General features: G+C 42.6%; 1 protein-coding gene across 1 annotated transcript in view; it reads left to right on the top strand.

Moving 5' to 3' along the window:
- LOC138793886 (putative transmembrane protein 244) overlaps positions 1–12,750 on the top strand; it is a 62,726-nt gene extending 49,976 nt beyond the window's left edge. Inside the window, exons 2-6 of the mRNA XM_069972613.1 lie at positions 3,413–3,498; positions 5,216–5,289; positions 7,233–7,358; positions 11,731–11,775; positions 12,649–12,750. Coding sequence (XP_069828714.1) covers positions 3,467–3,498; positions 5,216–5,289; positions 7,233–7,358; positions 11,731–11,775; positions 12,649–12,740 — 369 coding nt within the window. The 5' untranslated portion in view covers positions 3,413–3,466 and the 3' untranslated portion in view covers positions 12,741–12,750. The remainder of the gene's footprint in view (positions 1–3,412; positions 3,499–5,215; positions 5,290–7,232; positions 7,359–11,730; positions 11,776–12,648) is intronic.
- The last annotated feature ends 2,076 nt before the right edge of the window (positions 12,751–14,826 follow it).

Raw genomic sequence — 14,826 nt, 5'->3', positions numbered from 1 at the left:
TCTGGAGAACACTCCGTGAGATGCATTATAACAGGTAAATGCCCTATGCTCTGGGTACAGATAACGCCAAGCGTCCACCCACTTGAACTCCTCCATTAATTTCTGGAGAGGCGACCCCAATCCCCGAGGGGCTCCTCTCCCATCCACCCTTTTCCGGTCTAATTCCTCATTCGGGACAGCATTAAGGTCCCCCATCATATATAGTGGCCACTCCATATAATTTAAAGAAAACGTAAAGAATTTTACACACACTTCCACTGAAAAAGGCGGGGGTATATATACAAATGCAAATAACATTGGAATACACTCTAGGTGACACGCCATAAATACGTATCTACCCTCCGAGTCTATTTCTACCTGAATGGGCTTCAGATTAATTGATCTGTGAACCAACACACTCACTCCCCTCGCATATGACGAATACACTGCGTGGTACTGGTGAGACACCCACCGGCGATCCAATACTTGGATCCTATCCTGAACCAGATGGGTCTCAGTAATACATATTATAGCCGGAAGATGCCTCAGCAGCTCCCTTAATATCGCATATCTCTTAAGCTTTTCGTTAATCCCTCTAGCATTCCAAAACACCACCTTTATCATTTACTAAAATAGGGAAAAGGAAAAAAAAAAAAAAAAAAAAAAAAAAAACACCCTGCCAGCTGAGCCCTCCCCCCCTCCTGATCCCCCCCCCCTTATCCCCCCTCCCCCCCCCCACATGGTCTCTAAGCGAGCCCGCCTAGACACCCTAAACTTGTGCTTATCTGTGCCAGCCCATATCAACACGCGGCTGCAGATCTTTCTCAGGGGGAAGAAAATAAATAAACATATCTATATTTCTAAAAACCATGTGACTCCAACCACGTAACTACCTCTGGTACATCATCAAAAAAGTGGGTTTGCTGCTGGTAAATCACTCTGAGCCTCGCCGGGTACAAGACTGCAAATTTTATATTATTTTGCCTAAGTCTTCGCTTGACCTCAATGAACCTTTCTCTCTTCTTCTGCGTCATAGCTGTATATTATGAGTGTATATTATGAGTTATGCAACAGATTTCTGACCAATTCCACATCTATTGATCAAGTCATGTATTATTAGTGTTGGACTGCCCCATCCTCCGGTGGGCCCCCAGCTTTAGAACCTGCAGTAACACTGATTGACACGTTGTTTCACACTGGTTCTTCATTGGTGGGCCCCCAGAATAATTTCCACTGGTGGGCTCAGATACCCCAGTCCGACATTGTGTATTACAGTTATAGTATCAGGTTTAAAGGGGTTGTCCAGTGAAAATCTTTTTCTTTCAAATCAACTTATATCAAAAAGTTATATAGATTTGTAATTTACTTCTATTAAAAATTCTCAAGTCTTCCCACACTTATTAGCTGCTGTATGTCCTGCAGCTTTTTTTATTTTCAGTCTGACACAGTGCTCTCTGCTGCCACCTCTGGCTGAGACAGGAACTGTCCAGAGCAGGAGAGGTTTTCTATGGGGATTCATAGAAAACCGAGACAGAGTTCCTGTCTTGGCCAGAGATGTCAGCAGAGAGCAGTGTGTCAGACTGAAAATAAAACATTTCCTGCAGGACATACAGCAGCTAATAAGTGTGGGAAGACTTGAGAATTTTTAACACAAGTAAATCTATATAACTTTCTGATATCAGTTGATTTGAAATAAAAAGATTTTCGCTGGATAACCCCTCTAAGGCTGTGTTCACACAAAGTATAAACAACGGTCATTATTTTAAATAAAAATTTCACTGAAGTCTACCAACAACGGACGGAAATAATTGACACGATCATTATTTTGACGGCCGTTGTGTGAATACATTGTGTGAACGTCTGTTGTTTGCATTCCAATCATTTCATTATGAAAAGGACAGCCATTCTGTTAATAAAAAGTACATTGTGTGAACATAGCCTAAAGAATAATTTATAGATGAAGCAGCTGAATCTAAGGTTTGCTATGGGGCCCAGCCATTTCTAGTTACGCCCCTGCTTTACTGCATTATTTCTGTTCCATGAGCCGGTCCTCCTTCATAGGAGACTTGCACGGAACTCGTTGGGTGTTGTACAGTTGCTTATCCAACCCGATTACTTGGATCGAGCCGCATTTTTCCAAGCTGACTGCATAACTGGAGGTACAGGGTAAATACATTGCAGTAATACTAATGCTTTTATATATACAATGCTGCAAAGCAGGCGATAATATCATGTTATTTCTATATATCCACACTGTCTGAATATATAACTAGATCCAATGTTGCCTGGGGTCTAATCTGGGATAAACAGGAAGGCACAGGACAAATGATCATATATAACCCATTTAACCATGAATTGAAGGGGTAGTTCAGCAAAAAAAAACAAAAAAACTTTCAGGTCAACTGGTGCCAGAGATGTGTAATTTATTACATTATTATATAAAAAAATCTCAAGTCTACCAGTACTTATCAGCTGCTGTATGTCCTGCAGGAAGTGATGTAATCTATCCAGCCTGACACAGTGCTCTCTGCTGCCACCTCTGTCCATGTCAGGAATTGTCCGCAGCAGTAGCAAATCCTCGTAGTAAACCTTGCCTGCTCTCCAGACTAGAAAGAATATGAATACTGCAGGACATCCAGCAGCTAATAAGTACGGGAAGACTTGAGATTTTTTAATACAAATAAATTACAAAACTCTGGCACTTTCTGGCACCAGTTGATTTGAAAAAACAAAAACATATATATATATATATATATATTTATTATTATTTTTGCATAACTACCCCTTTAATTGTACTTTAACTGTATTTTTCACCAGATTTCTGATACACAAGGCTTTAGTTGTCCCTGAGCTAGCAAGTGAAAAGTAGCTGCTATGATGTCTCCTATACACACAGAGCTCTCCTATATCTATATACAGTAACACATTATTAGAAGCAGCAGCATGGATGACATTATAGAGCAGTACTAAGCAGTGGAAGCTGGGAATCCAGCACTTAGGGGCGATCTAATACTCACTAAAGGCTACTGAAGCCTCCCTACAGTTTCCTTGTGTTTTTCTGTCTTCTTTTGGCACTCTCTTTAGCCACTTAAAGCCTCCTTCCTTTTCCATAGACTTCTATGGCCAGTGTTTTTCACAGTGACTCGTTTAGTTGAGGAGCAAGTTAGGAGCCTAAGTGAAGAAGGAGGTTTTTCTCTTATAAGATATATTATAATATTTCCTTTCGGTTGTTTATGCAGAGTTTGTTGGATCGACAGATACCACTTAAAGAAAACCAGTATAGCTGACAGACTTCAAGTTTATAATGGTTTGTTTTAGACTTTTTGCTACAAACTCTCTTATTTTACTTCAGATGACCCTGAGTTGGCTGTAACCTTATGATGACACTTTTTTTTCTGTATTATATTTGAATACGTATCGTCTTCTCTCCTAGAACATCCATTTCCATGTATTCCTCTGTGTTCTCACCTTTTATACTCTGTTCTACATGGCATGCAGCGTGTGTGCAGGGTTCATGAGGTAAGAGCCTTGACTGCATTTCACATTAGTAAAATTGAAAAGAATTAGCTGAAGATAAACTAATCCATGTTTTAATGGTGTACAAGCTTTTTACCCATTGGATCATAGTATGCTATGTCTATTTTGATTGGGCAATTGATTATAGGGGTACACAGATGTATTTTTTCTTTTAAATCAACCAGTCTTCCAGTACTTATGATATGCTATATGTCCTGCAGGAAGTGGTGTATTCTTTCCAGTCTGACACAGTGCTCTCTGCCGCCACCTCTGTCCATATCAGGAACTGTCCATAGTAACAAATCAACATAGAAAACCCTCTCCTGCTCTGGACAGTTCCTGACATGAACAGAGGGGGCAGCAGAGAGCACTATGTCAGAATGTCAAGAATACACCACTTCCTGCAGGACTTACAGCAGCTGATTAGTACTGGAAGACTGGGAATTTTGAAATAGAATCACTATGTAACCTTATCAGTAATGGTTCAAAATGTATTTACTTCCCAATTTTCATTTTTGCCTCCCAGAAGCTATAACTAAGGATGGTCCGAACCTGCCGAGGTTCGGGTTCGTATGAACACGAACGCTAGGCATCAGATTCCCGCTGTCTGGCCGCTCCGTGCAGCGGGTGGATACAGCGGGAGGACCTTCTGGAAAACTGGGATACAGCCTATGGCCTATGTCCTCCCGCTGTATCCACCCTCTCCACGGAGGAGGAAGACAGCAGGAATCATTGCCGAGACCTCGGCAGGTTCGGACCATCCCTAGCCATAGCCTTTACAGACCTGTATATTTGAGAAAAGAATTGTATTTGTAGTGTTAATTTTTATATTCCCACCAAATGTATAGCGAATCTGAGGAAAAATATTGGTGAGGTGAAATTAAAAAAGAAAAAAAATTATTAATTTTACTATTTTTCTTGGCCTTCGTTTGTTACATGCTGTTTGTTATATAACTTTGCTTAATTAAAGTGTCACTGTGTTGCTGTTTGTTTGTTTTTTCCAGAAATCAATAGTCCAAGCAATTTTAAGAAACTTTGTAATTGAGTTTATTAGGCAAATATGCCATTATCTGCATTCAAAAAGACTTTCCCCCGGTCCCCCCCCCTCCCTCCCCCTCCTCTTTCTCATCCACTGATCATTATCAGGAAATCTCAACTGTTTTACATCAGTCGGGCCCTGTCTGTTGTATGGAGAGGGGAGGGGGGAGGAGGGAGATTAGTCGCCGAGAGAGAGCAGAAAACAAAGGATTACACAGTGGGAGCTGTATGAAAGCCGGTATTCAGAGGTCAGAGAGGTCAGTGCTGACTTTAGTAGAGATAGCCTGTTGATGTAGCTGTAAATGAACTCTTTGTTGTCCTGTTTTGGTGCCTCATCTCCCTCCACCCCTCCCCTCTCCAAAGAAACCCATGAAGACAGGGGGGAGAGCTTCATGATAAAAATGCATTTTTCGGCTAATAAACCCAATTACAAAGTACAAAGTTTCTTAAAATCACCTGTACTATTGATTTCTGCAAAAAAATATATAATTTTTTTTTTTACTTTTTCTTAATAAAAATAATATTTTGCTAAAAAGTTGCTCTATTCTGACCCTTATACCTTTTGTATATTTCCCTCTATGGGGCTGTATGAGGCCTCATTATTTGTGTGGGGAGCTGAGTGTAAATTCATTCTCATTTATTTTGTTGGTAACTTTAAAAATTTATATTATCTTTTATTAAGGATAGAAGATTTTGATTGGATGTTACCCTTTAAACACACAATAACACCATCACTCAGTAGTGCTCAATATCTAGGTGGGTATTCCAGCATGCTCTCAAACCTTCCATAAACCCGTCATCCTGTCACCCCCCAACCCTGGTAAACAGATGCCCGTTATACAGCACATAGCTACACCATACGGGTGTCGGCTCTGCTACATCATCAGCTAGTATGGAATACATACTGGGGTGATGTGATGCAAAATCGGTGAAACAAATAATCCTGTGTTTTCTGTGCAATAGTCATGACAGCAGTGGGCAGGAAAGAAAGCTAAGGGGGTGAGTACAGAAATGGAGCAAACAAGGAGATGCATGATGGGAAATGTAGTTTCCTATCTTGGATATAGATCGGCTTTTAGAGAAACTTGTAACTCAGGAACGGTAGCAGCTCAAAATACTCAGGGGTTGACACTTCCCATGCTGGGATAAGTGCACAGGTGAGGGGGAGAGGTCAGAGAGGCCGAGTCAACACCAAACAGGCACATAACATGCCAAAGGGTCAGATAGAAAAAACAGGTCAGACAGGCTAGGTCAGTACTGCGAGGTCATGTCTGGCAGAGGTGTTGTTTAAACAGCAGTGAGGCCATAACGTTATCCAGAGGTGGGCCCAGAGGGGCGTGATTACATCGCAGGACCACCCAGTGACTACCTGCAAATGGCCCACTGCCCAGATAACTTGGGGGTGATTAACATACAGCGCGCCAATTTGGAACGGTAAGTTTTACTTTGCAGGGCGGAGGATATGGGGACATGTATGGGAGGTGTGCTGGCTGATGTATCAGCACATTTCCCTAGCTTAATAGGCATTTTTAACATGATTTGTTCCCTTTAAAGGAGAAGTTCAGTGAAATTTTTTTTAAGGTATTGTATTGTATTGTCCCCCAAAAGTTATACAAATTACCAATTTACACTTTTTACGGGAAATGCTTATAAAGTGCTTTCCTGTAATAAGTGAAGTGTAAGTGAAGGCACTTACTACTCCATCAAGGCTTCACTTCCTGGATAAAATGGTGATGTCACTTCCTGGATAAAATGGTGATGTCACGACCCGACTCCCCGAGCTGTGCGGGCTGTGGCTGCTGGAGAGGATGATGGCAGAGGGATGCTCAGTGTCCCTCCAGTATCCTGTGTCCCTCAGTGTCCCCCTGCCATCATCCTCTCCAGCAGCCACAGCCCGCACAGCTCTGGGAGTCGGGTCGTGACATCACCATATTATCCAGGAAGTGACATCACCATTATATCCAGGAAGTGACATCACCATGTTATCCAGGAATTTACATCACCATTTTATCCAGGAAGTGACTTCACCATGTTATCCAGGAAGTGACATCACCATGTTATCCAGGAAGTGACATCACCATGTTATCCAGGAAGTGACATCACCATGTTACCCAGGAAGTGACATCACCATGTTATCCAGGAAGTGAAGCCTTGATGCAGTAGTAAGTGCAGGGAAAAAAGCACTTTATAAGCATTTCCCGTAATAAGTGTATATTGGTGATTTGTATGACTTTAATTAAAATTTTTGCTGGACTTATCCTTTAAGTAAAAAGAACACTGGGAAAAGAAGTTCCATGTAAAACCCACTCAAAGACAAACACTCCCTCCACCCGGAGAAAAAAAAGGTTCAATCTCCGGAGGCGACAAGCCTTCTTTACCATGAGAACAGTGACTATGTGGAACAGTCTACCACAGGATCTGGTCACAGCAGAAACACTGGAGGCTTCACTACAGGAGACACAAGTTCTTAGAACAAAATAACATTAATGCATGTGTAGGAATATGGAATTTATCCATCCACCCCCCTTCCCACCATCCATCCCCTCCCTGGGTTCCACATTTGCACTTAGTGGGAATATGCACTATGAAATGTACAAAAAAATGGCATCCTATTGTCACTGTACTGGTTCAGGGAATGATACCTGTCCCCCGTATCTCTACAAGCTACTAACCTTACATATGGCGACTCTCTCCACCAGTCCATGTCATTTCTGCTGGGACAACCTTCTTCCTGAGTGGCCTTTTCTTTGTCCCTCTTGTTGGCTCCATGGTATGGGATTATTCCGCCACAGTGACATTTGTTCATGTAATCGTCTGCTGTGTAGGTAAGTGATATATACCTGGATGTATGGAGAGTATTGCTGATTATTAGGGAGATGAGGGCAACCCGAGCATGCTGGGGTCCGATCGTTCGGCATGTGAATACTGGTGAATGAAGCCCTAGAGAGTCTTGGAATACATGAATACCGCCATAGGCAATTCGCTGTATCCATGTTTCCCAGGGGCTGCATCCAACTTCTACTACCGGAATTCAAATGCTGAACGATCTGACCCCAGCATGCTCCAGTTGCCCTCATCTCTGCTGACTATCTGAACCTTTATAACTGGCAGGATTTTTCATGTGAATGTGAATGAATCGCCGTTAATATTATTCTATGAGACCACTGGATCCCTTCTTTGGTTCTATAGGTTAGGATGGGGAACCTTCACCCTCCAGCTGTTGCAGAACAACCGTTCCCATCATGCCTGGACAACTCAAGCTCTGTTTTTGCTCTCCAGGCATGATGGGAATTGTACAATGGTTGCTGAATAACTGCAGGTTTACCATCCCTGGTACAGATCCTAGATAGAGCTAAAGGAGACTCCTTTTTTTGACATTGTGCCAGCCTTAAAAGGGATACTCCGGCAAAATTTCTTTTTTTTCTTTTTTTTTCAAATCAACTGGTGTCAGAAAGTTATATAGATTAGTAATTTACTTATATTTAAAAATCTCAAGTTTTCCAGTACTTATCAGCTGCTATATGTCCTGCAGGAAGTAGTGTATTCTTTCCAGTCTGACACAGTGCTCTCTGCTGCCACCTCTGTCCATGTCAGGAACTGTCCAGAGCAGGAGAGATTTTCTATGGAGCTTTGCTGCTGCTCACCACAGCACAATTCTATGAGGCTGATCTTCTCCGCCCTTATCAAAGTCTGCAGGATGAATTTAATATACCAAAAGAAGACTTCTACAAATTTTTACAAGTAAGACATTTTTTGCAAAAGCTGAGACCTTCAGGAATAAGGGCGGAGAAAACAGTATTTTTATTCTTATTTTCTAACAAAAAAGGCCTGCGTGCTATATATGAGCAACTAAATAACCTGACGACCTTTACAAAAATGCCGCCCTTGTGTACTTGGGAGCGGGAGCTGGGCCGGCAATTTAGTGACAAAGATTGGCAAGCAGACTTCTCTGTTATACATAAAACCTTCACATGTAGCCCCCATATAGAATCTGCTATAAAAACCATCTTGCAATGGTACTACACACCCACAAAACTAGCACATATCTACCCCGGAACATCAGACAAATGCTGGAGGAATTGTGCTGACCGCGGCACGCTCTTCCATCTACTTTGGCAGTGCCCTATAGTGAAACCGTATTGGAACTCAAGTATTATAATCATTAATAGAGTACTACAGGTGCAGCTGCCCCTGGGGCCCCACATGATCCTTCTTTTCTTGGATACCCAGTCTATTCCTCCCACAATCAGACCATTAGCTTGTCTACTATTCATACATGCAAAAATAGTGTTAGCCAGATACTGGAAAACTTGTACCCTCCCTCTGGAAAATGAGTATATAACAGCAGTAAACTCTTCTTTCCATTTTGAAAAGGTTTTAGCATATGGCGCTGGCTCCACACAACCTTTTCTACGCAAATGGGGTTTATGGATGGAATCATCATACTGTACACACACACAATAAGCAGCTCACATATGGGCTTTGAGGAAATGTACATTATATTATATTATTTTTCTCTCTTTACCTTGTATATTATCTTTACTGACAAACCAGTATACTTTATACTAATTTTCTCAGGAGGTGCTACACCTATTGTCATTCTACCATGCTGAATGTATGTTACCACAATTATATATCTATATAATATACCGAATGTTATTCCTGTTGTTTCTAAACGTTAACTATACTGTTGGCACTAAAGTCAGTGCTTAAAGATTTTCTCTTTTGTAATTTGTTCTTAAAAAACCTAATTAAAACATTGAACCAGAAAACCTCTTCTGCTCTGGACAGTTCCTGACATAGACAGAGGTGGCAGCAGAGAGCACTGTCTCAGACCAGAAAGAAAACACAGTTTCCTGCAGGACACATAGCAGCTAATAAGTATGGGAAGACTTAAGATTTTGAAAAAGAAGTAAATTACAAATCTATATAACTTTCTGAAACCAGTTGATTTGAAGGAAAAAGATTTTAGCCGGAGTACCTATTTAACCATATTGTTAACAGAGCCATTACCCTGCTCTAACACAGTGCAATTCTGCATCAAAAATACTTGCAAGCTGTCATTACATAGTACAGCTGATCCAATACATGCATTCCATACTGTATACATCCCCCTCTGTGTAGCTAGGCCCAGTAGCGGTCTTGGGCACCACGCATCCCACGCAATTGCGTGGGGCCCCCAACATCCAGGGGGGCCCCGCTCTGGTGCCCAAGACCGCTGCGGCTAACTATGTGCGCTCGTAACGAGCGCACATAGTTAAAGGCAGCAGCGGCACTGACAGGGCAGGAGCCATTGGCTCCCTCCCTGTCAGTCACTCTTGTGGCCGCAGGAAGTGTTTTCCATGCGGTCACAAGAGGCTGCTCTGTGTCTCTGGTGCCGGCGCTCGAGGCGTCACTGGTGCCATGACAACAGACAGCGGCCTTATGTGACCGCAGGGGAAACACTTCCCGCGGCCACAAGAGGGAAGAGAAGAGAAGAGGAGATGCCGGTCCCAGGTAAGTAAAAATGTTTTTTTTTTTTTTTGTGTTATATACTATATAGGAGGTAGAGCACACAGTGGGGGCCTATATAAAACGGGAGGAGCGCACAGGGGGGCTATATAAATGGGGGGAGCGCACAGGGGGGCTATATAAACGGGGGGAGCGCACAGGGGGCTATATAAACGGGGAGAGCGCACAGGGGGGCTATATAAACGGGGGGAGCGCACAGGGGGGCTATATAAACGGAGGGAGCGCACAGGGGGGCTATATAAACGGGGGGAGCGCACAGGGGGCTATATAAACGGGGGGAGCGCACAGGGGGCTATATAAACGGGGGAGCGCACAGGGAGGCTTCATAAACGGGGGGAGCACACAGTGGGGGTCTATATAAACGGGGGAGCGCACAGGGGGGCTATATAAACAGGGGAGCACACAGGGGGCTCTATATAAGTGGGGGAGTGCACAGGGGCTATATAAATGGGGGGAGCGCACAGGGGGCTATATAAACGGGAGCACACGGGGGGCTATATACAAGTGGGGGAGCTCACAGGGGGCTATATACAAGTGGGGGAGCTCACAGGGGGCTATATACAAGTGGGGGAGCTCACAGGGGGGCTATATAGGGGGGGAGCACACAGGGGGGCTATAAACAAGTGGGGGAGCTAACAGGGAGGCTATATACAAGTGGGGGAGCACACAGGGGGTATATAAAACTGGGGGCAGCACACGGGGTATATAGAACTGGGGGCAGCACACGGTGGGTATATACAACTGGGGGGAGCACACGGGGTATATACGACTGGGAGCAGCACACAGGGAGTCTATATAGTATACTGGGGGAGCACACAGGGGGGCTATGTATAACTGGGTGATCACACAGGTCTATATATAACTGCGGGAGCACACAGGGGGGTCTATATACCACTGAAGACAGCACACAAGAGGTATATACTACTGGGGGCAGCACACAAGTGGTATTTACTACTGTCGGCAGCGCACAAGGGGTCTATATAACTGGGGGCAGCACACAGCGGTCTTAATTACATTGGGACTGCACAGAGTGCCTATATGCCTTACTACTATACTGGGGCACAGAACATACCTAATTATTAAGTGGGAGCACAGGGACACCTTTAATCTGTGGGGGCACAGAGGGGCGTAACTACTATATAGACGTAGAGGGGACCTAACTACTGTATGTGTTGGAGCCTAAAATATTTCTCTGACAGATTCTGGAGGGAAGATTACCAGCCAGGAGAAGACTTCAAGGTGGCTCACGCTGGATGGAGAGAGAAAGAAAAAAAAAAAAAAAGACGCTGATCAGAGAAGACGCCTCCTGTAAGTCACTGGATGTAACTGCACTCTGTTATAGGGTCTGTAGTGATAGGGGTCATGGTGTGGCAGTATTATGTTATGGCTTCATTGGTAATATCTTCCTGTTTTGTTCAGAGCAGTTTTGAGGTGATATGTAATCTCTGTATGGTGGTAGGAGGGTTATAAGAGGACTACTGGGGGGGGGGGGGCAGCGCATGTCGAGGAGGGGGGGCATGATCTTCCCTGACACCGGCCGGGTCATGAAACGGCCGGTGTCTCACGCTGTGGGAACATAGCCTTACACTTTAAGGTACTGACATTATATTAGACCCAATTTTCTAGGCTTAGAATACCTTGTATACTGCTCTACTGGTCAACAATGTTTTACTTTCTTTCCCACAGTTACACAAGAATTTCCCCTTATGTGGCAGTGGTGGCTGCAAATAGGTAACACGGAGAATTATATAACTGCTTACTGAAAAACGTTCAAACATCATATTTATAAAGGTCCCCATCATATAGTGGCAAAGACATTTCTCTCTGTGTAGTAAAGAAGATATAGTCTGAAGGTCTATATACTATATACTATATACTGATATAACTTCTTGTATTTTTATGTTTTATTTTCTGAGCTGCTTATAACAGCATTTAAAGAGCTTTTTAAAACAATACAAAAGTCCTGGGTATATGAGTGCACGGCCAAACTCCAAGGGGTAGTCTGATTTTTTTTTTCTTCTTTCAAATCAACTGGTGTCAGTAAGTTATACAGACTTGTAATTTACTTCTATTTAAAAATCTCAAGTCTTCCAGTACTTATCAGCTGCTGTATGTCCTGCAGGAAGCGGTTTATTCTCTCCAGTCTGACACAGTACTCTCTCTGCTGCCACCTCTGTCCATGTCAGGAACTGTCCAGAGTAGTAGCAAATCCCCACAGAAAACCTCTCCTGCTCTGGACAGTTCCTGACATGGACAGAGATGTCAGCAGAGAGCACTGTGTCAGACTGGACAGGACGTACAGCAGCTGATAAGTACTGAAAGACTTGAGATTTGTAAGTAAAAGTAAATTACAAATCTATTTGTTGATTTGAAAGAATTGTTTTTCATACCCCTTTAAAGCAACATGTAAAACGGAAAAAAAAGTCCTAAGGTCAACTCTCTTTACAATGTCCATTTTTATTTATAGTGATGCAGAAACAGGTCATTGTAAAAAGAAATATGAAAAATGCCTACCTCGTACGCACTGACCCGTAGCTATCTATCCATAGTGTGGTGTGTATGGGTGGATTACAATTGGACTGATAATAAATAACTTTATTCCAGGTTGTGGACTGTTCCTCATGATTCTATCAGGCCAGACCCTCGCATACTTCACATGCAGAAGCTCAAGTCAAAGGCACATATCAACTATTTAATCAGTTTATCTGTAATATATGAATACATGAAAACAATTGGCAAATAAATATATATTGTATATATATTGGCCTACAGATCTTTTCTTTTTTATTCATTGTATTGAAGTTTGTGCAGAGAACATTCTGCCTTTAGAAGAGGTTTTCTATGAGGATTTGCTACTGCTCTGGACAGTTCCTGACATGGACAGAAGTGGCAGCAGAGAGCACTGTGTCAGTTTGAAAGGAATACACAGTTGCAGGACATACAGCAGCTGATAAGTACTGGAAGAGTTGAGATTTTTAATAAAAGTGAATTACAAATCTATTTAACTTCCTTAAACCAGTTGATTTGAAAAGTTTTCTACAAAGACAAAGGATGCCTACACCAAATACTGCCAAACTTCCACAGATTTCCTCTGTTCTTATAAACTATGTTTTCATACAGGACAATCAGGATAAGAACCCAGAGTAGGAGGTTGTGGATCTATCTAAAGGCCCTATTACACCAAGCGATTATTGGGCATATCTGGCCGATTATCAGGTGTTATGGCCGATAAGCGAATGGTGTGGTAACTGCTCTTATAAGGCAGCCATCAACCAACATGCTGATCTTTGTCTTTCAACATGTTCAAAATTATTTGAACGATAACGATGGCTGTCGCTCTGCGCAACAGGAGCGGCAGCAGCAAACCTTAGCTATCTCGTAAGGGCTCCAGCGGCGATCTAAAGATGATGCAGGGAGCCTCTCCCGCTGCCCCCTGCACTTACTGTCCATGTCAGGAACTGTCCAGAGCAGTAGCAAATCCCCATAGAAATCCTCTCCTCCTCTGGACAGTTCCTGACATGGACAGAGGTGGCAGCAGAGAGCACTGTGTCAGACTGGAAAGAATACACAACTTCCTGCGGGACATACAGCAGCTGATAAGTACTATAGTATACTATAAGTATAGTAAATTACAAATCTCTGGCACTCTCTGGTACCTGTAGATCTGACAGGAAAAAAAAACGTTTTGGTGAACAACCTCTTTAATAGACATTTAATATACAGGGCTCTGCGATATACATTTGTGGTTTTATGGAATATAATAACCTCAGAATTGTTTGCTACAAAATCACAAGTTTTCACTAGTAATCGATTGTTATAGCGAATCTTTAAACGATAATCACTACGTGTAATACGGCCTTTACAGGCTGGATACAGTTAGGGTCCTATTAGATGAAGCGATTTTTGACGATTACTGATAAATGATTGCAAACGAGATTGTTTATCGTTAACCTGAAATCATTCACCATATTACGCAGAACGATGGTCATTAGTTACTACGATCGTTTACTCCATCTGATCCCAGCAAAAGAAGGAATGATTTGGAATTACACTGAACGATTGGTGACCGAACACGGAATTACAGCAAATTATAATGAATTACGATTTTCCGCACGATAATTGTCCCAAGTAATAGAGCCCTTACAGTCATAGGATATGTTCACACACTGTCAAAATGATGGCTGTTTTTATTGGACGCCCATCATTTAACAGCAAATAATTCTGTGTCACCTTGTATTTTTTAGATAATATTATGGACCTTACAGCAAATCTGTACCTACCCACAGCCTCCCCTAAACCACAGGTACTGGGGTTCAAATTAGTCCTGGTGCCTTCCTTGGGGTAAAAAAAGGAGCGGTGTCAATGATATGGGGCCTAGAGTGCCTGTTTAGCCGTTCTCCCAATATGCAGGAGAATAGGATTCTTGTTACACCTCTCCCCCCACCTGCTGATTGACAGTTGACTATACACAGCAAAGATAGATAACTGCCATTTAGCAGCTGGTGGGTGGAGTTTTCTGCTTCTCATGAATATCCAGGACTACTGAGCTCATGCACATAATGGAGAGGTCTACTTATTGTCCATGTTATTCAGCAGGATATCTCCGAATCAGCTGCACAGAGCAGTGTAAGTGATACATCATTCTGTTCAGCTTCTCTGTCACTAGTTTATGTTACCCTGAGATAGGACGCCATAAACCTGCTGACAGAATCTCTTTTAAGTGTAATATGAAGTCGATAGAATATGATGAGTTTATAACTGTTATATCTAATATTTAACAAT

This window comes from Dendropsophus ebraccatus, chromosome 5 (genome assembly GCF_027789765.1).
Source record: "Dendropsophus ebraccatus isolate aDenEbr1 chromosome 5, aDenEbr1.pat, whole genome shotgun sequence".
Lineage (NCBI taxonomy): Eukaryota > Metazoa > Chordata > Amphibia > Anura > Hylidae > Dendropsophus > Dendropsophus ebraccatus.
Note: the sequence above shows the minus strand (reverse complement) of the source record. Positions and strands in the feature narration are given on the sequence as shown.